This window comes from Triticum aestivum, chromosome 3D (genome assembly GCF_018294505.1).
Source record: "Triticum aestivum cultivar Chinese Spring chromosome 3D, IWGSC CS RefSeq v2.1, whole genome shotgun sequence".
In the NCBI taxonomy this organism is placed as follows: Eukaryota; Viridiplantae; Streptophyta; class Magnoliopsida; order Poales; family Poaceae; genus Triticum; species Triticum aestivum.
The window spans coordinates 51,912,556-51,933,306 of NC_057802.1; the positions used below are offsets into that span (position 1 = coordinate 51,912,556).

The following is a 20,751-nucleotide window of genomic DNA, read 5'->3' on the forward strand; positions in this document are numbered from 1 at the left end:
GCAGTACTCTTCATCGGCAAATCCGAAAGTCTCGATGTAATAGAGGGACGCGGAGTGGAACAATGATTGTAGAGAGGATTTCCTTTCCAGACTGTTTTGGGCTTCCTTCTTCTTCATGTGGTTCGTGTTTGCAGTTGGTCCGGGGGCCCAGAATGCCATTTAGATCAACTTTTTTTTAGAAAAGGAGGATGACCCCCGGCCTCTGCATCTGAGGGATGCATGCAGCCACTTTATTGATTATACTCGAGGGCCTTACAAAGTATTACAACAATATGTCTGAATCCGCCATCTTGGCAACATTTGCCGCTACTCCTATCCAAATGATGAAGGCGTGCTAGCTGGGCCACTACCCAAGCCACTCATCTAAGCCTAACATCAAAATGATGAAGGGGTGCTAGCTGGGCCACTACCCAGACCACTCACCTAAGCCTAACATCAAAAGCCGGAGGCCCCGACCGAGCCACATACCGGGTCCGGGGCACAATCCGGTCCGACGCACTCACATATGTCGTCGCCGCCATCTTCCACTGGTCCATCTTCAGAGCAGACTGAGATGCCAACCTTGGCAGGATCCTCCGCCATCGACGCCACCATGACGCCAGACGACGACCACCATCTACGCTAGTCCAACTCCAAACAAAAGAAAAACAGGGGATGCAACCTCAAACGGCAGGTACAAGGTAAGGAAGGTAAGCAAACGACTATGGAGCATGAAGCAGAAGCAACGGCTACAAGGTCTCGCCCATCAGTGCACCCGTAGCAGAGGAGTCGCCGACGCCCCAAGCACGGCGCACAACAGGAAGCTGCAGAAGGGCGAGGTCGCCATCGGAGACACGGCCGAAAGAGGAGCACCGCAACCACAGGACAGAATCAGAGCTCTCCAAGGCCAGCTGCCCTCGCCACCAACACATCACAGTGGCGGGAGAGGGGACCACTATCCCCTCTCGCCCAGGCTCGAGGGCGCCGCACCGCCGGACACACTGGAGTACTTGGGGAAGGAGCACACCGCCTGGACGAAACACCAGACCTGCCCGGAGCTGTGACGCAGTAGATCAGACGGGCCGCCACCAGGAACCAGACGAGCTCGCCACGCACGCCCAGCATCCCCATGCCCGAGTCGGTGCCTTCAAGAAGGTGACGACGCTGTGGCGCCGCCACCGCTTAGTCACCGGGGCTAGGGTTTTCACCCGGGCGCAGGGGAAGGGGGAGGCAGAGGAAGATGAGCCTCGCCGCCGCCACCAAGGAGGGAATGGCGTCCAGGACGCCATCGACGCCGTGACCACCACCGGCGGCCAAGGGTTTCCCCCGGCCAAGCTCCCTGCCGCCACCTCCGAACCAGCCACAGCATCAGCAGGCGCGTGCACGCCGGAGAGCCAGGTCGGCCGGAGGTCATGCATCGCGAGCAGACCAGAACGCCTCAGATCTGACGAGGGGAGTCCGGGGCCTCCCCGCGCCACGACCAGCGCCCACCGGGGCCTCGCTCCGCGCAGCCGAGGGGATCCGGCCAACCTTACCGACGAGCACTCCCCACCGCCGGAGGAGCGCCGTCCGCACCAGCGAGGCCGCCGCCACAGATCCGGGCCCTCACCACCGAAAGGGAGCGGCCAGAGGCCTCGCCGCCGCCCTCACAGGCAGCCGCGCAGGGGCCCCGGCGACCGCCTCCGGCAGCGGCGAGGAGGAGGGGAAGGGGGAGGTGGCGGCGCGAGGGAACCCTAGATCGCCCCCGAGTCGCCCACGGGTACGATGTTGGCCACTTCTCTCGAAAGAAAAGAGGGTTATGACAAAGCGGACGAAACTATGACAAATTCTTTGCAGCAGTGGCCAGACGGGTGAATGTGAACAATTCGTAGCATATGATCGATCGTGTTGGTGGATAATTGTGGTTGCGTGTATCGCGTGTAAAACTTTGTAACCCAGGCGGATGGGTTTTCAAAATCGCCTCGGTTAAGCTGTTGCTGCTGCTTTGCTTTGAGGCAATGTCTCGTCTCAAGATAAACTTTCACAAACCATCTTGTCCTTGGGGACTCGTCTCATTTTGACTAACTCGTGCCTATCCTGCTTTCCCATTTTCACAATGGGAGTATTCCTGTTGGTTGATGGAGTGCATGCTAAGTTGGACGCTCAGAGCGTAATTCTTTTTGGGAAGGAACCGACATGAAGTGCAAATATCATATGGTTAAGTGTGTGGTGATCTGCTGCCGGAAGAACGAGGGAGGGCTCTACATTCTCAATTCCAAACTCATGAGCATTGCTCTCTTGTGTAAATGGATTTGAAAGCTAGCACCAAATGCTACTGACTTGTGGGCCGATCGGCTAAGGGGGAAAAACAATCCTAATGGAAAGGTGAAAAAAAATCCTAATGGAAACTTCTTCGAATCCTCTGCTCGTGGCTCCCCTTAGGTTAGATCCGCTTTCGCTTTGGGGGCGAAGTTCAACGTTCACAACAGCGGCTAGGCTAAATTTTGGTTTGGTTCTTGGGTTGGCACAAAACCTCTCTAGCAGAGATTCAAGGACCTCTACGCCATTGTGGTGTATCCAGATATCTCGGCCGCCGAGGCCCTTAGTCAATCGCCACCTGCCACTGCTGTTGGACTCTCTTTGTTCCTAACTAAAGCCAACAGTTGGAATCTTCGTTGTGTTATGGTGGCGGGTACACAAATCTCCAATGAGTCTGATGAGGTATCATGGCACATATCATCCTTAGGTCAATTCTCGGTTAAATCCCTCTATACATAGCTGTTGGCTGGGCCGGGGTTGGCTAGCATGAAATTCCTTTGAAAGACTGCCCTTCCCCTCAAAGTTAAGTCTTCTTGTGTCAATTGCTTCGTAACATACAACCGTCCTCGCTTAACATGGCCAATCGCAATGGCCCTTCCAACGGCTCGTGTGCAGTGTGTGCAATGCCGGAGGATGAACACCAGATATTTTTGGGTGTGAGTTTGCTCGTTATGCGTGGAATTCCGTCCGCGAGGTAATGGACTGCAATTGGAACCTGAACTCCAGTTGACTTTAGGGCAACTAATTGATTTGCATGTGTTCCTATGGTCGGCAAGATGACGATCGAGCGTCCATGGACTCTACGAGCAACACATTAATATGATTAGTGACGCATGAGACATCATGTAATCATCTATGTTGTCTTCAACCTTGTGATAGCTTTTGTTCCTTTTATACTCCCTTTTGTGATGTTGGATGTTTCAAAACTATGCAATAATAGAAGGTTGCATGCATCAATCGATGCATAGGCTGGATCATCACACTTGTATTGCCTTGATGGCGATGAACATGCAAATGTTATATATACCATGTCGCGCTATACATTGACAAACTTAATAGTAGTAGGTTAAAGTGGTAGAATAGTATTCTTCCTGAATCAAAAATCCTTATGTGCGTGAGGAAGCGCATGTGATGCGCGTGAGAAGACGAGTTAGACAGGACGGCCGGAGAGCCATCTATCGACCATGGCCAAGCATTCCTTGGGCATGTACTCTGGAGCAGTGTGACCACCACCCTGATCAAACAAACAAACAAAGAAACACTTGTTTGGCATGACAAATTAACAATAGAGTAAATACATCAAACTAGCCAGTCACTTATGCGTACCTTGACTGTCGCAAAAGTGAGGTTATTAGCGTACAACGTTGTAAACCTGCACAGAAAAGGAATGAAATGTAGCTCAATCAAGGGCACCATACATCAAGAAGGTACAAGTTTCCCTTGATCTTGTCCACAAGCTGATCGGAGAAAATGAACAACTCTCACTTGAACTTACCCAGCAACTTGGCCGGTGGCATACCAGGGCCTCCACTCATCGACGACGGCGAAGCCGAGGGAGCGGATCCACGCCTGGGTGCTGATGAAAGGCACGGTCATGTCGTGGTCACCGCTGTAGATCAGGCTCCGGTAGCCTCTGCTGGTCACGCTCCGGTGATACTCCACGATGCTCCTGATGTCGGTGGTGTATGGCGTGCCGTGGTTGCACCTTAGCCACAAAGGAACCGTTCCCTTGTGAACACCCAGAGCCTCTCTCACTGACCTGTTGTTTGCCCAGATGCCGGACATGCTATATCCTTTCTCCTGCATGCAGAAAATATAGATATGTTCATTAAAATTAGCAAAGAGCACAATCTTAAGCAATTTAAGCTAAGTCTCTTGGTCACTAACTCTGCACTCTGAAGAAATATCAGACAAGCCAAGCTCTGCACCACCATAGTCAAACAGCGTCCTGCCACTATCTGAATTTCCATTGTATTCAGAAGAGCATTCGGGTTCTAGGATGTGATGTATGTTTATGCCCTTCAAACACTACACTTGGTAGAAAAAGTATCATCAATAATTCAAACAAAAGGGCTTCCTTCAGTTCCCTTTATTTCGAAGTTATTGTACCTTATCTATCGCATCATGGCAATTCTTGCATTGTATGTTTCGGTTCATACTGGTGTCCGCACCACAACTTTCCCTGTATGTCTGAAGTTGAGCAAAATAGAAATTTTAATCATCACAAATGAGTGAAATAACTCAACTCAATACTATGAGAAAGAAACGATGCGATTCCCTCTACACCTCATATTGCTCATCAGATATGAGACCCATCCTATGGGCATATGGGACTCTGGCTGGCAAATCGAACTTGCGATCCGTTAATGGGTTGCCTATGATATAACCCTGAAGCAATATATATGTTAGAACATTAGCAGCTACTCACAAGGCAACACAAAGACATCCTGCGTTAATTGTTCCAAGAGTAAAGAAAGGTTGTCTGACCTTCAGATTAAGCAGTGGCTTGTCACCCATTTCTATACCTGGAAAAGGGGCACGAGATAGGTAATTTAAAGCACACCACTGAGGGTTTAACACTAAAGTCAAGGCCTTAAGGGTTATTTGAGTAGAGATATGTTGTATTGCATCCCAAAGTTCTCCATTTTATAGGGGGGAATGCAGTATTCTAATAAGAAACAGGAATAAAGAAGTTTCTACGTACCCTTAGCAATTTGAAAGGTCAGCGGTGGCGCAATTAAACCAGAATACGAATCTCCGGCAATGAAAAGTGGATTCGATAAGAACTGTGGATGCTCCTCATACCACTGCATATGGAGAAAACAATGATCATAAGAATTCAGAATAATTACCTATATGAATTCAAAATATTGTGTACATAGTACATACAACACAACTTGTAAAAGTAGTAGGAAATGTGTGAAGATGGGAAGTTTCAGAAGCAGTGGAGTGTAGAACAGTAGTATTATAAGAAGCACGTACGATGGAGTAAAGCAAAGCTAATTACTATACTCCTATGAGTGATAAGACGATGATAAATACTTAGTATGTGATTAGACAGACCTTGGTAAGGAAGATGGCAATTTGGTCAACGGCTTTGGTGTCGCAGGACTTGTACCCTTGGTCTGTTGCAGAGTATGAAAAGCCAGCTCCAACAGGGGAATCCAGAAAGATTACATTGGCAACCTAGTGACGATTGGACAGAAGCATAATTAGAAGCTGCAATTATGCTCACATACATGTTTAGTTGGTGGCCGAGTCTCGGTCCCAGATGGGTGGCTGGCAGAAGAGGAATATATACTAGCCTTGGTCCAAGAATCCGGTCTGTACACCAGCTCCGGCACACCACCGGTGTAGGAATCAGGCTGAAAGCTGAGAGGACCTGCAACAGCAACAACCAACAAGTAAAATGGCTAAGCATATCAATCACGGCATGATGATGATAATGGGAAATGGAAGCAAATAGTTACCGATTTCGTAGACAAGGCCGGAGAAGGCGGAGCACCCCGGGCCGCCGGTGAGCCAGAGCAAGACGGGATCCTCCGCCGGATTGGCCTCCGACTGAACGAAGTAGTAGAAGAGGCGGACGCCATTGCGGTCGTCCACTTCCACATAGCCTGTTTCCAGGGAGAAGGGAAGGGGGCCATCGAAGCCAGGCAGATGGCTCACCACGGTGGTCTTGTTCTTCTCTCTGTCGCTCTGCGCGATGCCGGCGACGATGAGGAGGAGGAGAAAGCTCACCCCCAGTGCCAAGCCATGGCTCCTATCTTTCATTGTCTCCTCCTCGCCTTGCTAGAAGCTGTTGGACAGGAACATGGCGCATCAAACTCGGCTTAGTAGTAGTTAAAGGATCATTGGTCTCCTTAAAAGAAGGAATTTGTCGTTGTCATTAGGTAGATGGCCGTGCTTTCTCTTCTCTTCAATTCAATTTCAATAGTACAATGGAGAAACAGATCTGACTCAACGCCCCTAGAAGCCAGCGCCGCTGTGCTTTGGCTGGATGCAATATGATAATAGCCCAAAAGCACCATGAAAGCTGTGTTAGTAGGTCATTTGCTGGTTTTAATAGTCGCACGCATCACACGAGCCATGAGACACCATTAAATTAACGCAAGGGAGGCCCGGAGCAAGTGAGCTCTTTGTCCTATACCGGCTCTTTCGTTAGCGTTTTTTCTTGAACAAAGGATGCTTTTATTAACTCAAAATGTAGCATCGAACAGATACAAAGCATAAAGAGCGACACCTGTCTCAGAATAGCTAAGATGCACACAACCATCAAACGAGCTGTCTGACAAAGCATGAAGGGCTCTTCTGTTAGTGTACAAAGGGACTTCGTTAGCCTGCTCGACATGCACTTGCATTTGTAACTAATTTGTAAAGGTACTCTACGCCAGTCCTGTTCACCTTTCTCAAGTCTCACATCGTATTCACCTCAACAGCTCGCAACTAACACAGGACTTCGTTATATTATTTCTTTGACCACCATCGTATTCACCTTCAACAGCTCGCAACTAAACCTAGCGTGCCATACTGTACAAATTTATCGTATCTGCATTGCATCTCTTCTGGGTTTTTTTTTTCCGTATATATGAAGGTGCATCAGGTATTTCTGTTAATTCATTTGAAGAGAAAATACACAATAAATTCTGGCACCCACCGCCTGTATAATGGAGCTTGATAGCACATAGGAATTTTGGGGGGCCTGTAGAATTCACCAAGCCTCTGCGTGCATTTTGGCAATATTGAAGGCATAAAGGTCCCTCCTCAAACCCAAATCTCCACATCCCTCTGGTTTCGGCAAGATCTCCCTCTCAGGAGAGCCAGTGCATGTTGCGCTCATCACCTCGACCAAAAAACGGCAGATCATCGTATAAGATGGAAGCATCAACATCGCATACATGCAACTGTCTTGAGCGCTTAAAATCGTGACCCCATATCAATCAACTGAGTAAGACAAACGAATTTGCCCCCGGGTGGAGGCAGCAACCCAATACTTGTGCCACATCTGGGTATAGGACCCATTCTGAAGTTGCTTGCAAGTGACCAGTAATCCAGTATGTATATATGATGCGTGAATGACTTTGTAGTAACGTAATCAGATCTTCGTGTTGACAAGATTGACACTTTGCACGGTGTTGTGATCACTATCGAGACACTTATTTTGAAACAGAGTAGTAGTAGTTAACATAATAAGTAAGATCAAAATGCAGCCGAAACATTCATAATAACCTTAACAATAGTACAAAGTCAAACAAAGCAGGTACGGAGGGGATTACAAACCATGCAGGGACATCATCTTGTACTAGCTACCTATAGCACAATAATAATAGTAAGCAAATTAACAGGCACCTGAAGGGAGCTTTAAATATTAATAATACGTCTCCTAATTTAACCTCCATCATAACCTTAATAAATAAAATTCTGATTCATACTACTTCCTCTGATGGTGGGATGGCATGGTTTGAAACTTGTGAGAGCAAATAATCCATTATTGTAGTCATCTCAAAGGGCACTCGTACCCAATCAAACCACCAAACAAACCACCTACTGTGACAAGTCCATTGCATCCCCGACATCACCCTTTCCTCCTACGGCTGCTGGGTTAGCGAAGGCAGGCTGCTTCTTGCGAGAGGATCCCATAGACATGGGCGCACGCCGCTTCATATGCTCCTTCTCCTTTGAAACTGCACAGAAAAGGAACAGATTTTGTTGTGAAAAACAAATCCTTGCCCTTCTCATTTATTAAAATAAAATCACAACTAACAAAGCCATAAGATAAAAGAGTCTACAATGAAAAATTCTAGCTAGTTCTAGAATGAACAGCCATGCATGTTAAGAAAAAGAAATTTGTCAACAGGAAGGAAATATTGTTGTCACCAAGTTAAAGGCGTCGGTCGGTCGGTTTTCAAGTCATATATGAACTTGTACTACTTCATTAACCAACATATCGATTGACCTCACATGATAAGATTAAACTAGACTCATGCCATGGTATACATCGATCTCAAATGAATTTGAGCAAGGCATATTGATCGATCGTATGTTATCATTAACGGGGAGGGGAGGCGATGGTACAGTACCTGCAGCAGCGGGCATGAGATAGCTGGAGATGATAGTGCCCATGTAGGGGTTGGGTCTTTGCTTGTCGAAAATCTGCTCATCCAGCAGCTTCTTCTGGTTGAGGTCAACAGCAATCACCTTCGACATCCTGGTGTTTTCGCTGCTGGCATTGGTCAAGAGGTAGAGGACGCCATCACTGTGGGAGCTGAGGATGGGGTTGGAAACAAAGAGAGACTGGGGCAGGTTGTAGCCGTGGATTTCTCGGGAATTTATCTCATGCTCCTGCTTGAAAAACAGGGTATCCAGACCCCCGCTAAGCCCGCCCCTCCAAGGTCCACGTGACCACCGTCCAGCCGCTAGGCGTTTGCGAGCGCGGGCTGGGTTCTGCGTGGACCTGAAGGTCAACAAACCTGATGATGCCGGAGTCATTGGCTAGGGCGATGTCCCGAAAGAAGTATGCAATGTCTGTGGCAAGAGGGAGGCAATTTTCCGGCTGCCTCGGCTCTGGAAGGGGGAGATAGCGGAGCGGGGTGCAGAGGGTGTCGGAGGCAGTGAGCACGTCGGAGAGTAGCATGCCACTCCAGAGGTCGACCCAGCCCATGATGCCACGGGGGGAGCCGGAGCTGGACATGGAGCTGTCGATGGTGATGACCTTGCCGGGCACAAAGTCATCAGGCGGTGGTGACTCTGGAGAGGCAGCGGGCGTGCGTCTCCACCGAGGGTCCTTGGAGTCGTAGGTGCAGAGGTAGTATCCGGAATGGCTGGGGTGGAAGTAGTCGTAGGCGAGCGCCGCGATCCTGTAGGCATCACAGGCATCATCCTTGGGGCGGGCTTGAGAATATGCGGTGACGGAGGGGTTGAGGATGGAAGTGGGGGGCGTGAAGGGGATACTTTGGGGGCGGGGAAGGGCGACGACGGGGCTGAGGATGGGGGTGGGGGGCGTCAAGGGGATTTTGTGGGCGGCGGTGGGGATGTTGCTGCTGTAACGCACGACAGCAATACTGCCGGTAGAGAAGCAGTGAGTTCCCATAGCTGGCAACATCTCGGGTTGGATTTGAGGGAGGCAGGTGAGTTTCGGCGTCCCCGCCGGTGAGGCTGCTGCCTCGTAGAGGAAGTAGTCGTAGTTATTGCTTTCGCCGTAGTAGGCAGGGTTGTAGCCGTGGCAGAGGGCGAGGAGGGCAAGGTTACCCTCCGTGGCGATCACCCAAGGCTCGCAGACGAACAGGCGGCGGGTGCCTTGTTGTTCCCCGTGGTCGTCTTCGGTGAGGTTGGCGGAGCAGCAGAAGTAGGAGACGCGAGGCGGCGGCGCCAAGAACAGGCTGACCTGCATCTCCACCTCCACCACCCTGTCGTCGTGCAAATTCCTCTTGAATGTACAGCGGGCGGAAGTATGGTTTTTTTGGTGGTCTTTCTTGTGGACCATGTAGGCGAACTTGTCGAGGAGGGCTTCCCCCCAGTCCCACACAGTCGCCGCCGCCGCCGCATCATACGCAGCCGGCGGATGCAGTGAGGCTTCGTGGTAGCCTTTGAGCGACATGGTGGATCTGGATCTTTCACACAGGGTATTTGTTTAGATTTATAGGGGGGGAGAATAAGAAGGAGAATCAGGTCGCAGTCAGAGCCGGATTCATGGACAAACACGAGACGGAGAGGAAGAGTCCGCCGGACGGCGGAAGAAGAAGGGGAAGCGGAGTGGGAGTGGGAGGAGGAAGAAAGGGAAGTGGAGTGGCGGCGGCGGCGGCGGAAACATCTAAAAAGGCCTCTTTCCTCTCTCTCCGATACACAACACACCACACGGTGGCCGTTGGATAGCCTGCTACGGACGGCCACTCCTATCTGCCCGTCCGCTGCAAACCCTAGGGCTAGGTTGCCTGGATTCTGGGCCTCCTCAGGCATCCGTGGCCCGGTTGAGCTTCATTGGACTCGAACGCGCTTTGGATCATGTGGTGGGGGACTGGGCCGGCCCACGCAGGAGCAGCCAGTGCTGTAAAAAACAACGCAAAAAAGAACTGCGGCTGCCAGGATTAGAAGGCATTTCCTATTTGGCGCTGCAGGCGCCCGTGCAATTTGCAAACGGGCGCCTGCAGCAGTCCAAACTGGGCTGGCCCATTCTATTTTTTCCTTCTTGTTTTTCTTGTTTTTCGAAAGGTCAAAAAGAGACCTGGGTGTGGGATCGAACTTGCAACCCTTCTGTTGTAGGCTATCCACTCACGAGTGTAAAGGCAGATCATTTTTCTCTTTTTATTTCGTTCTTCAGCTCAGTTTATTCTTCTTCTCATTTTTTTTATTTATTGCGCGCTTTTCTAAATTACTAAAGTTTTTCTTTAAATTTGCGAACTTTTTTGAAACTCGATGAACTTTTTTTATAAATTGTTGAACTTTTCTTCAAATTTGATGAACTTTTTTTGAAATTCAATGAATTTTTTTTAATTCTATGAACTTTTCAAAGTTCATGATTTTTTTTTTCAAATTATATGAACTTTCTTCAAATTCGATGAATTTTTTTTCAAATTCACGAACTTTTTTCAAATTTAATAAACTTTTTCCAAATCCAATGAACTTTTTTCGAATTCACGAACTTTTTTCATTTTTGTGAACTTATCCTTTCAATTCATGGATTATACGAATGCCTTTTCAAATTGATGCATTCTTTACTCAAAAAATTTAAGTGGTGCGATAGATTTTTGCAATGAAACAGCGCTGCAGCATTGTTATTAAGCATTTGCCTCTGTTTCTAATCATAAAAAGCAAGTAGCTTGTGTGGCTGGAGGTACTTGTATGCGAACTCGACATGGTGAGTTCGAAACCTGTATGTAGCAAAAAAATCGTGTTTTCTTTTGCGAGCTTTTGCATTCACCAGGCTTTGCATTTCATGGCCAGCCCAGCGCGGGGCGCTGCAGGCGCCAGGAGCACGAACGGGCGCCTGCTGCGCCGTACAGGAGCTCCCGGATTAGAACTGCGAGTCCCTGTTGGACGCGTAGCGTCAGAATATTGACCTTTCGCCGATACAAGTAGTTTGTGGGCCGCCTCCCTCTTGGCCCGCTAGCTTCTTTTCCCTCAAAGGTTTGATTTGAACTTTTAGGTGTATTTGCGGGCTGGTTTCCTGTCTGTTTTGGGAATGTGTCTGTTGTTGTTTCCAGTCTGGTTTGATTTGGAAATTGAACCCCAAAAATATGGAGTACAGTAAAAATGTTCAATACCAACATTTATTGGTAAAAATGTTCAATACCAAAATTTATTGGTAAGAACACATTGACGACTGATTTTCATATAGTACTCATTCATTTGTTCTGAATGAGTAAAAAAATTGAACAAATTTTGTCTTTTTCTGAATTTGCATTCGTAAAATGTAGTTGACCATAAAGCATAGAATATTCAGTATGTATACATACAAGTTTACCAGAAAGCATAGAATATTCAGTATGTATACATACAGCTAGCAGCAAAAATGGCAAACATGTTGTCCAAAAAGAAAAACTAGTTCCACGCCTGGTATATCTGCTTCCATTCAAATATGAATATGGGCCAGGCTTCGCGTTTTCTTTTGCGAGCTTTTGCATTCGCCAGGCTTCGTGTTTCATGGGCCAGCCCAGCGCGGGGCGCTGCAGGCGCCAGGAGCACACGAACGGGCGCCTGCTGCGCGGTATAGGAGCTCCCAGATTAGAACTGCGAGTCCCTGTTGGACGCGCAGTGTCAGAATGTTGACCTTTCGCCCATACAAGTAGTTTGCGGGCTGGCTTCCTCTTGGCCCTCTAGCTTCTTTTCCCTTGAAGGTTTGATTTGAACTTCTAGGTGTATTTGCGGGCTGGTTTCCTGTCTGTTTCAGGAATGTGTCTGTTGCTGTTTCCAGTCTGGTTTGATTTGGAAATTGAACCCCAAAAATGTGGAGTACAGTAAAAATGTTCAATACCAACATTTATTGGTAAAAATGTTCAATACCAAAATTTATTGGCACGAACACTTGTTTGACGACTGATTTTCATATAGTACTCATTCATTTGTTCTGAATGAGTACAAAAATTGAACAAATTTTGTCTTTTTCTGAATTTGCATTCTGAAAGTAAAATGTAGTTGACCATAGAGCATAGAATATTCAGTATGTATACATATAAGTTTACCAGAAAGCATAGAATATCCAGTATGTATACGTACAGCTAGCAGCAAAAATGGCAACCATGTTGTCTAAAAAGAAAAACTAGTTCCACACCTGGTATATCTGCTTCCATTCAATTTTTTTTTTTGAAACGGGGCAAAAAGAGCTTTGCCTTATATTGATATAGGAGAAGCAAACATAGGTCTGGCTATTGCCAAGAAAAAAAAAGGAAAGGGGAAAAGGATCCCCAAGAAAGGAAAAAGGTCAGCCCACAAGCTCCGCCAGGTTCTTAGCACCGGCTAAAATCCAATCCTTTCCTTCCTCTCTGATCTTGTGCATGATGACCAATGGCAAGGAAGATTTATTGTTGAAGACTCTCTCATTCCTTTCCTTCCAAATCTCCCAAGCGACAAGCATGATGGCAGTCCGTAAACCTTTGGGAGAAGAGGTTGGAGTCTTGGCGATGGCGAGCCAGTAATCCACCACCTTAGGGCGTCCAGACCCTAAGCAAAGGAGAAGGTCCGGGCAAGAGAGCCAGGAAGCTACAGCCGTCCAGATCCTCCTAGAAAAGCGACATTCAAAAAGGATATGTCGCGCCGTCTCAGGGGCGCATCTACATAGCTGACAAGTAGGTTGGTGTGGCCACCCGCGTTTCGCAAGACGGTCAGCGGTCCAGAGGCGATTCTGGACGGCAAGCCAGGCGAAGAATCGACATTTGGGGGGAGCCCTAGTTTTCCAGACAATTTGCCCGAAGGAGCATGGTAAAGAGGCCAGGAATTGGGCCTTGTAAGCGGAGCTAGCCGAGTAGCAACCATTAGGCATCATGGTCCAAATTATGGAGTCCGTCGTGCCGGGCGCAAGTTGGACGGTCGAAAGAAGATCCCATAGGCGGACGTACTGCTCAATGTGTTCGACAGTAAAAGAGTCCACATTAATATCGGCAACCCAATTCTGACCCTCCAGAGCATCCCGAACCGTCCGGTTCTTTCTTCTAGAGGCTTTGAAGATTAAGGGAGCCAGGTCCTTAGGAGGAGTACCATCAAGCCAGGAGGAGGACCAGAAGGAAGCCTTAGCACCGTCTCCAATGGTGACTCGGGTCGCGGCGTTGAAGAGGTCCCTGTCGGAGGCATCGTTAGGGGTTTCAGATCCCACCCAAGGTTTTTCAGGTGCCGTCCATTCGTACCACAACCAGCGAAGCCTAAGAGCACGAGAGAACCTTTCCAAGTCCAGAATCCCAAGGCCGCCCAGCTCCTTGGGGCGGCAAACTTTCTGCCAGTTGACCTTGCACTTCCCCCCGCTAACCACTTCCTTGCAAGCCCAAAGCATTCCGCGACTAATCTTGGCGAAGGCCTTTAGGATGCCCTTGTCAACTCTTAAAGCTGTCAGCAGGAAGATTGGCAAGGAGGAGAGAACTGACTTCACCAGAGCGGTACAACCAGCCCGATTCAGAAATCTGCCCTTCCAAGTCCATTCAAATATGAATATGGCTGTTTCGGACATATTCCCAATGATTTTGCACTGAAGAAAGTTCACTCTGTTGCATTCTGAAGATGATTCACTAGTGTATATCTGTGCATCCATCTCTCCCTCAACCTGTAACAATTTTATTAATGTTAATTACTTGATGGAAAAGACATAATCAAGTGCGAACAATAAAAAACTAGGGGGCAAAAGTAGGTTTCTTGTATTATGAGGGGGGAAGTGCATCCACGTACGATTAACAGATGTTGCACTTCCAAGGCAAAAAAGACTCCTTCCTGGGGTTCATTTGAATATGCGAAATCCCTGATGAATAAAAAGAAGTTATATACAAGGAACCAGAGGAACTACATGTTGCTGGAGGAAAACATAAGACACTTTAAAAAAACTACAAAGGTGATAACATGAACTCATGTTGCTGGAGGAATGATTTCACCACTAGTAATTGAATTTCGTTGTCTTTGCAGTTGACAATGTCATATAGGAACTTTTCTCGAAGAGCTTGAACATCGGCCTAACGAAGGAATGCACAGAAAACATTGTTACATGCTTTAGTATTTACAAACTATTCTTGTGTAATGTTAAACAGTACAGAAGTAAAACTGCTCACATTAGAAAACCCCTCTATTCCAGGACCTTTATGTAGTGATATATTGGAAGACAAAAATGCCAGAATCATATCTGTGATTTCGTTTTGATATGAGAATCAGAGATATTAGTAGTATGAAAATTAATAATTAAGAGGAAATACATACTATAAAAGGTTAGAGACTACTACGGGGAAGATTAGAAAATCAACTAAAAAAGCACTTCGGCACTTGGATAAATCTGCACTCAAAGTTCTTTATGTTGAATGATCTGCAGTGTGGGTAATTTGCAGCAAAAAGCATATTGAAATTGAAAGTTATTGTACTGATGGCTGTTATGAATTTGTCTCCATCAAAATCAGGGTTTAGAATATCAAATGTTTTGTCAAACAAGTTTGCAGCAATTATAATCCATTGTTTATCAAAATAGCCCGGCAGGTGTACCTAGTTGAGCAGAACAATAACACCTTATTTCCTATATTTTTTGAAAAATAGTTAAGATATGTATACATAATATTCCGAAAGTACCAGAGAAGCATTAAGTAAGCTGAAGCCAACATGACTCGTGGAGTATTATTTTGGAAGAAGGATCGGAATGGTTTAGCAGTGGGTTCATAAGCTTCTCCTGTGAAATGTGCTTTTTGTGAAGCAACAGTTAGTACTTGCATATTCTACTGGGAAAACAAAGTTCATTACAAACGGAAATTTATTCTGAAACAGTTCTCACCATATCCTCGATGCTAACAATGTGCTTGACAATTTCACTGTTTGGTAATAATCCTTGCTTTCCTCGAAACAATTGGTCTTTGTTAGAAAGCTTTGTAAAACAGTTGACGACACGGGGATTTATCCACCCTCCAGGCATCATTGAAAGAGTTATGGTTCTCTGGTCTACCCAATTTTTTTCTACTTCGAATATTCTTGGACTGCAATATAAGAAATAGTACTCATGACTGTGCAGATGAAAATGAAGGAAAGTAATAATTGAATGTGCAAGAAAAACTAACCTGTAATCTAGTTTGCTAACAAGTGTAATCAATAAATTGTAGAATTCATTCTCTATCTTTGTTGAGAATATTTTCTGGCAGGTTTTTCTATCCTGTGCAAGAAGTAGAGTTTTTCCAGATGCGAAATTAGGATTCATGTTCCTGTGCGGACGCTTTGAACCTGTTGCTTCGTTGGCCTGTATGTACTACGCTTCATGTTGGTCTAGTGCTTGAACAAGTATTGGATCTTCTATTGGTGTGCCATAGTTCTTCGACAGAGAATTGTTGCACTGAAATATTGGGCTATTAATTTGTTTTTTTTGAGGAACATCTATCTTGACCTGCGATATTGAACATGTGTTTGAACAAAATGTAGCAGGTAGCATATTGAGTTGGGGCAGTATAGCTGTTTCAAATGTAATTGTCTTTCCAAATGAAGGAACTTGGGGCAGTGGATCTTGTATAGAATTAGTGATAGCGTCAAAAGAAGGGGAATGGTCATCATATTTTGAGAATGCTCCAACAGGCAGTATGGGTTCATTGATAGTGAGGCCCCATGTGCTTCAACTAGGCACACAAAATTGAGCAGAACTACCTTCAATGTCTGTGATGCAAGTAGTTTCATTGTCAACATCATATTAGAACAAAAAACAGAGATGTAAGAAAGCATTAGTTAAAGAACGTACTGACAATAAATTGAGGAACACTACCATTTAGATTTTTGAATTTGTACAGTTAAATGAATCATTTAGAAGAAAACTTGAAAATACCTTCTAACTTCTCGCCTAATAGTAAGAATCTAAACTGTTGGAAACTGAACTTGGTGGAATAATTCTTCTTCTTCTTATTGTTCGTCAATTCCGAGGTAGCTAGATCTTTGCAATACCCTGTAGAAAAAAATGGTAGTTGCAACTTAGTATATAGAACATACGAGTACCAGAGGGAATTTAACTGAGAAAAAAGCAGCTAGCAAACCTTCTAAAATTTGCTGAAAATTTATGGTACTTGCTTCAGTTATTGGAACTTCGATCTTTTGAGGAAAAATAATTTCTTCATAACTCTGAACTTGTGTAGATTGAAATCCAAAAGTCAACTCTGAGTTGTTGAGGTCAATAGATGATGAAAAACCGTGAATCAATTCCTTGAACATTTCATTTACATTGAATGGATTCTCAATTTCTTTAAATGTGGTAGGTTCTGGAAATATGATATCATTGTTAGAAAGCTGGTATGCAGTTGCAGCTTGAGACGTCAGTTGCTTGCTATTAGGTACTTTGAACGCACAAGATGAAACATGAATAATAGACTTTTCGTTTGGCTGCTCTTGTTTACAAGAAGTTCCAGCAACTATACAGCCTGATGATTTCATAGTTGAGCATCTGCTATTCATTGAGGAAGCTAACATGATATCATCAATGTACTGTACGTCTTGATTGTTGGCACAGAGTTCTGAATGCATTTCTGGAAGATTTTTTTTTGCTTTGTGCTCAATTATCATCTTGTCCTGAATCAGTGGCGGATTTACCGTACGGGCACCCTGGGTACGTGCCCGGGCTCGATCCCGTCGGTTTTCTCAACTATAGCGATCTTTCCTAGCCATCGCATGCCTAAAAAACGCTCAAAAACTCGAAAATACGATGGAAAATACATAAACTTCTCTAACTGGGCCAGTCCGTGCGTTTTCTGCAGTTTGGGCCTTGCTCATATCAGCTAAGCAATCAGATGGGCCACAACAGCCAGTAGGCCTTGTTTGCTCGATCAATCCACGCACTGAAGAAAAATCTGAATCGATCGATCCATCGACAAGCCGCATGTTCGTCTTCGCGCGCAGGAACGCGAGACCTAGTCGCGACCTACCATCTGCTGCGTAGCTGCGCCTCCGAGGCGGCGATGGCGCTAGGTAGACTGCCGCCGACAGCTAGATCAACGTCGGACGACAAGATTAGAAGAGAGATTAGAGATGACGCGTGGCCAGGCCTCGGCTACGACTCCGGTGGGCGACGGTCAAGATCGGAAGCGTAAGCGGGGGCGCCAAGGCGGCGAATCGTCCGGTACCACTAGTGGGAATTCAACTCCGGCTCGATGGGACGTTGGGTCTTCACCGTCGACACTAGCGACACGAGCAGCGGCGGTGAACACTCAACCTCTTCAAGAGGCATCCAGTAGCAGACCGCCAACAATTAGGGCTAGAGACAAGCGACAACTAGGTGAGTTATATTTCTAATTTAAGAAGTTGTGCATTGGATTGCTTGCCAACTCTAATTATGCTCGTTAAAATTTCAGAATTGAGCAGATTTTTTGTTGACACTAGAAGAAATTCACAAGTGGAACCGCCATAAGACCCACAACCAAGTGATGTTCATGAACATGATGACGACATGATAGATGAGGTTCAGAACTGGATTGAGCAGGAAATGCTGGATGATGACGATGACGATGATGATGAGGTGAATTTTGAGGACGAGGACGATGATGAGTTTAATCCGGCTGAAATTGTGTGTGATCCCGCTCATAGGCAACAAATTGCTGATTATCATCCGAATATTCAAGATCAGGTGAGAAGAGCATACATATTGAAGGGTCCAACCTGACCAACTGTCAAATTTGATCGCAAGAAAATTGGTAGCAAGAACCGTGCATTTTCTAAAAATTGGTATAAGAATTATGATTGGTTAGAATATAGTGTGTCCGAGCAAGCTGCATTTTGTTTCTGTTGCTTTCTTTTTAAGCAAGCAGGAAGTATTACACATTTTGGTTATGATGTCTTCACCAAAAAAGGATTCAGGGATTGGAAGCATGCATATCAAGCATTGCCTGCTCATGTTGGTGGGGTAAATAGTGCACACAACAAGGCAAGATTGCATTATGATTATTTTCGTAATCAAAGGCAAAGTGTGTCTAGTAACTTTGCTAGGTCATCCAAGGAGTCTGAAGTACTTTACAAAATTCGGTTGCACACTTCTCTGGGTTGTGCAAGATATCTCATTGCTCAAGGCTTGGCTTTTCGTGGCCATGATGAAAGTTCAACTTCACTGAACAAGGGTAACTTCCGTGAGATGGTAGATTGGCATAAAGCTAGAGATGAGAAAGTGAGGCATGCTTTTGACCATGCTAGTAGAAACTGCAAGATGCTTGCTGCGGAAATTCAAAAAGATCTTGCAAAGTGTTGCGCAGAAGAGGTCACCAATGTGATCATCAGAGAAATTGGTGATAAGAAATTCTCTGTGCTTATCGACGAGTCATGTGATGTATCTATCAAAGAGCAAATGGCGGTGATGTTGAGGTTAGTAGTGGTTTATTATCCATTTTAACTGTTATTTCATAGCTGTTTTCTACTTTTATTTAACCTTGTTACAAAAATCTTGATGCAGGTATGTCAATGATAAAGGGAAGGCCGTGGAACGATTTCTCTCTCTATACCATGTCAGCGAGACTACATCAGAGGCACTAAAGGTAGCTCTTTTTGACATTCTTGATCATCATAAGTTATCCGTTCATAGTCTACGAGGCCAAGGATATGATGGAGCTTCAAATATGAGAGGTGAATTTAATGGTTTGCAAAAGAAAATTCTTGACGAGAACACTTATGCTTTTTATGTGCATTGCTTTGCACATCGTTTACAATTGGTGGTTGTCTCGGTTGCTAGTTGTTGCTCCTCTATTCATGATTTGTTTGAGTATGTCTCCTTAATTGTGAGCACAACTACTGTATCTTGCAAGAGAAGGGATTCACTGCGGGAGGAACGTCATCAAAATATCTTAGATCAGATTGAGAGCGGTGAGATATTTAGTGAAAGAGGTTTGAACCAAGAAACAAATTTAGCAAGACCCGGGAATACTAGATGGGGTTCACACCATACAACTTTGCTTCGTTTGAGTCAGATGTGGAAGTCAGTCATATATATGCTTCGTGAGGTCAATGATGAAGGGCGCGAACCGTCTCAAGCGGCGGGTTTGATAGAGATAATGGAGAGTTTCAAATTTGCTTTCGTATTGCATCTTATGATAAAGTTGCTTGCTATCACAAATGAACTCTCACAAGTCTTAGCAGAGAAAAGATATAAACATTGTTAATGCCATTGAACTAGTTGGTGATGTCAAAGCTCGGTTGGCCTCTATGAGAGAAAGTGGTTGGGAAAGCTTGTTCGATGAAGTCCAACACTTTTGTGTCGCCAAAGGTATTCCGGTGCCCGATATGAATGAAAGAATACTGGTCCGAGGTCGTTCAAGGCTTGATGGTGTGATTTACACCAATCTTCATTTCTATCGAGTTGAGATCTTCTATGTCGCCATTGACAAGATATGCACTGAGATGAATTATCGCTTTAATGAAGCATCTTCAAATATAATAGTGGCCTTCTCATGCCTTCATCCAAAAAATTCCTTCTCCAAGTTTGATGTTGACAAGCTTGCTAGCTTAACTGAAGTTTATCATGGAGATTTCTCTAGTGGTGATCGTGCAATCATAAGAGACCAACTTCAAACTTACATTCTTCATGTACGAAGGCATGAGGCCTTTTCTTCTTATAAAGATATTGAAAGTTTAGCTACAAGGATGGTTGAAACTGAGAAACATTTGGTTTTCCCACTGGTGTACAGAATCATAGAGTTGGCTTTGTTATTGCCAGTCTCAACAGCATCGGTCGAAAGAGCTTTCTCGGCAATGAAGATTATCAAATCTAAATTGCGCAGCAAGATGAATGATACATGGTTTATGACTTGATGATTTGCTACACCGAGCGGGAGATTTTTAAAGGACTTGATGATGATGCTATTATTAAACGGTTTCAAGCCATGAAGTATCGGAAAGGGCAATTGCCCAGGTCCAATTAGCATATTACTGGTATGCTCCATCCTATATAATGTGTTTAATTTCAATGAAAATTATATAAATTATTAATGTGTTTTATATTGTAGATTCTGTTGTGTGCACAAGGATGAACATTGGAGATTGGACTATTGTCGTCGAGGCGTCGAAAGGTTAGGTTGTGTGACTAGTGTTTGGAGAGTTATTTGATATTGTATTCCTGTTTTTATTTACTTCTATGATCTATAAAACATTAGTGTGTGTATTGCACATGACATTTATCCAAATATATTATACTTATTGTGTCTGATAGACAAAAGTATATTTTAGCTTACGGCATGCCCGGGCTTTGGCAATTTGCTGGCTCCGCCACTATCCTGAATTCAACCAAAAAACGCCAGATAATGTTCTGTATGCTGAGAATATATAAAGGTAAGGTAGATGATTTAAAAAGAATTTATG

At 45.3% G+C, this 20,751-nt stretch overlaps 2 protein-coding genes and 1 pseudogene across 2 annotated transcripts; 1 reads left to right on the plus strand and 2 right to left on the minus strand.

Moving 5' to 3' along the window:
• Positions 1-3,247: 3,247 nt before the first annotated feature.
• Positions 3,248-6,226, minus strand: LOC123077337 (serine carboxypeptidase-like 17). The gene is made up of 11 exons (XM_044499608.1): positions 5,748-6,226; positions 5,583-5,659; positions 5,341-5,463; positions 4,982-5,084; positions 4,765-4,802; positions 4,564-4,665; positions 4,387-4,467; positions 4,165-4,305; positions 3,773-4,077; positions 3,604-3,649; positions 3,248-3,511 (listed from the first exon to the last, which is right to left on the minus strand). The coding sequence occupies exons 1-11, from the start codon at positions 6,049-6,051 to the stop codon at positions 3,428-3,430; spliced, it is 1,404 nt and encodes a 467-aa protein (XP_044355543.1). The 5' UTR covers positions 6,052-6,226; the 3' UTR covers positions 3,248-3,427.
• Positions 6,227-7,471: 1,245 nt separating this feature from the next.
• Positions 7,472-10,080, minus strand: LOC123077339 (uncharacterized). Its single transcript, XM_044499610.1, has 2 exons — positions 8,358-10,080; positions 7,472-7,961 (listed from the first exon to the last, which is right to left on the minus strand). Exon 1 carries the CDS (start codon positions 9,872-9,874, stop codon positions 8,651-8,653), a length of 1,224 nt encoding a protein of 407 aa, XP_044355545.1. The 5' UTR covers positions 9,875-10,080; the 3' UTR covers positions 7,472-7,961; positions 8,358-8,650.
• A 7,780-nt stretch (positions 10,081-17,860) lies between these two features.
• On the plus strand, positions 17,861-20,315 carry LOC123076136 (zinc finger MYM-type protein 1-like; annotated as a pseudogene).
• Positions 20,316-20,751: the final 436 nt, after the last annotated feature.

Excerpts from the sequence above, each read along its gene's own strand:
- LOC123077337 (XM_044499608.1), bottom strand. The coding sequence starts at position 6,051 with ATGAAAGATAGGAGCCATGGCTTGGCACTGGGGGTGAGCTTTCTCCTC. Across the intron at positions 5,464-5,582 it reads GACCGGATTCTTGGACCAAG|GTTGCCAATGTAATCTTTCT; the intron begins GCTAGTATATAT and ends AATCGTCACTAG. Across the intron at positions 3,650-3,772 it reads GCCACCGGCCAAGTTGCTGG|GTTTACAACGTTGTACGCTA; the intron begins GTAAGTTCAAGT and ends TTTTCTGTGCAG.
- LOC123077339 (XM_044499610.1), bottom strand. The coding sequence starts at position 9,874 with ATGTCGCTCAAAGGCTACCACGAAGCCTCACTGCATCCGCCGGCTGCG.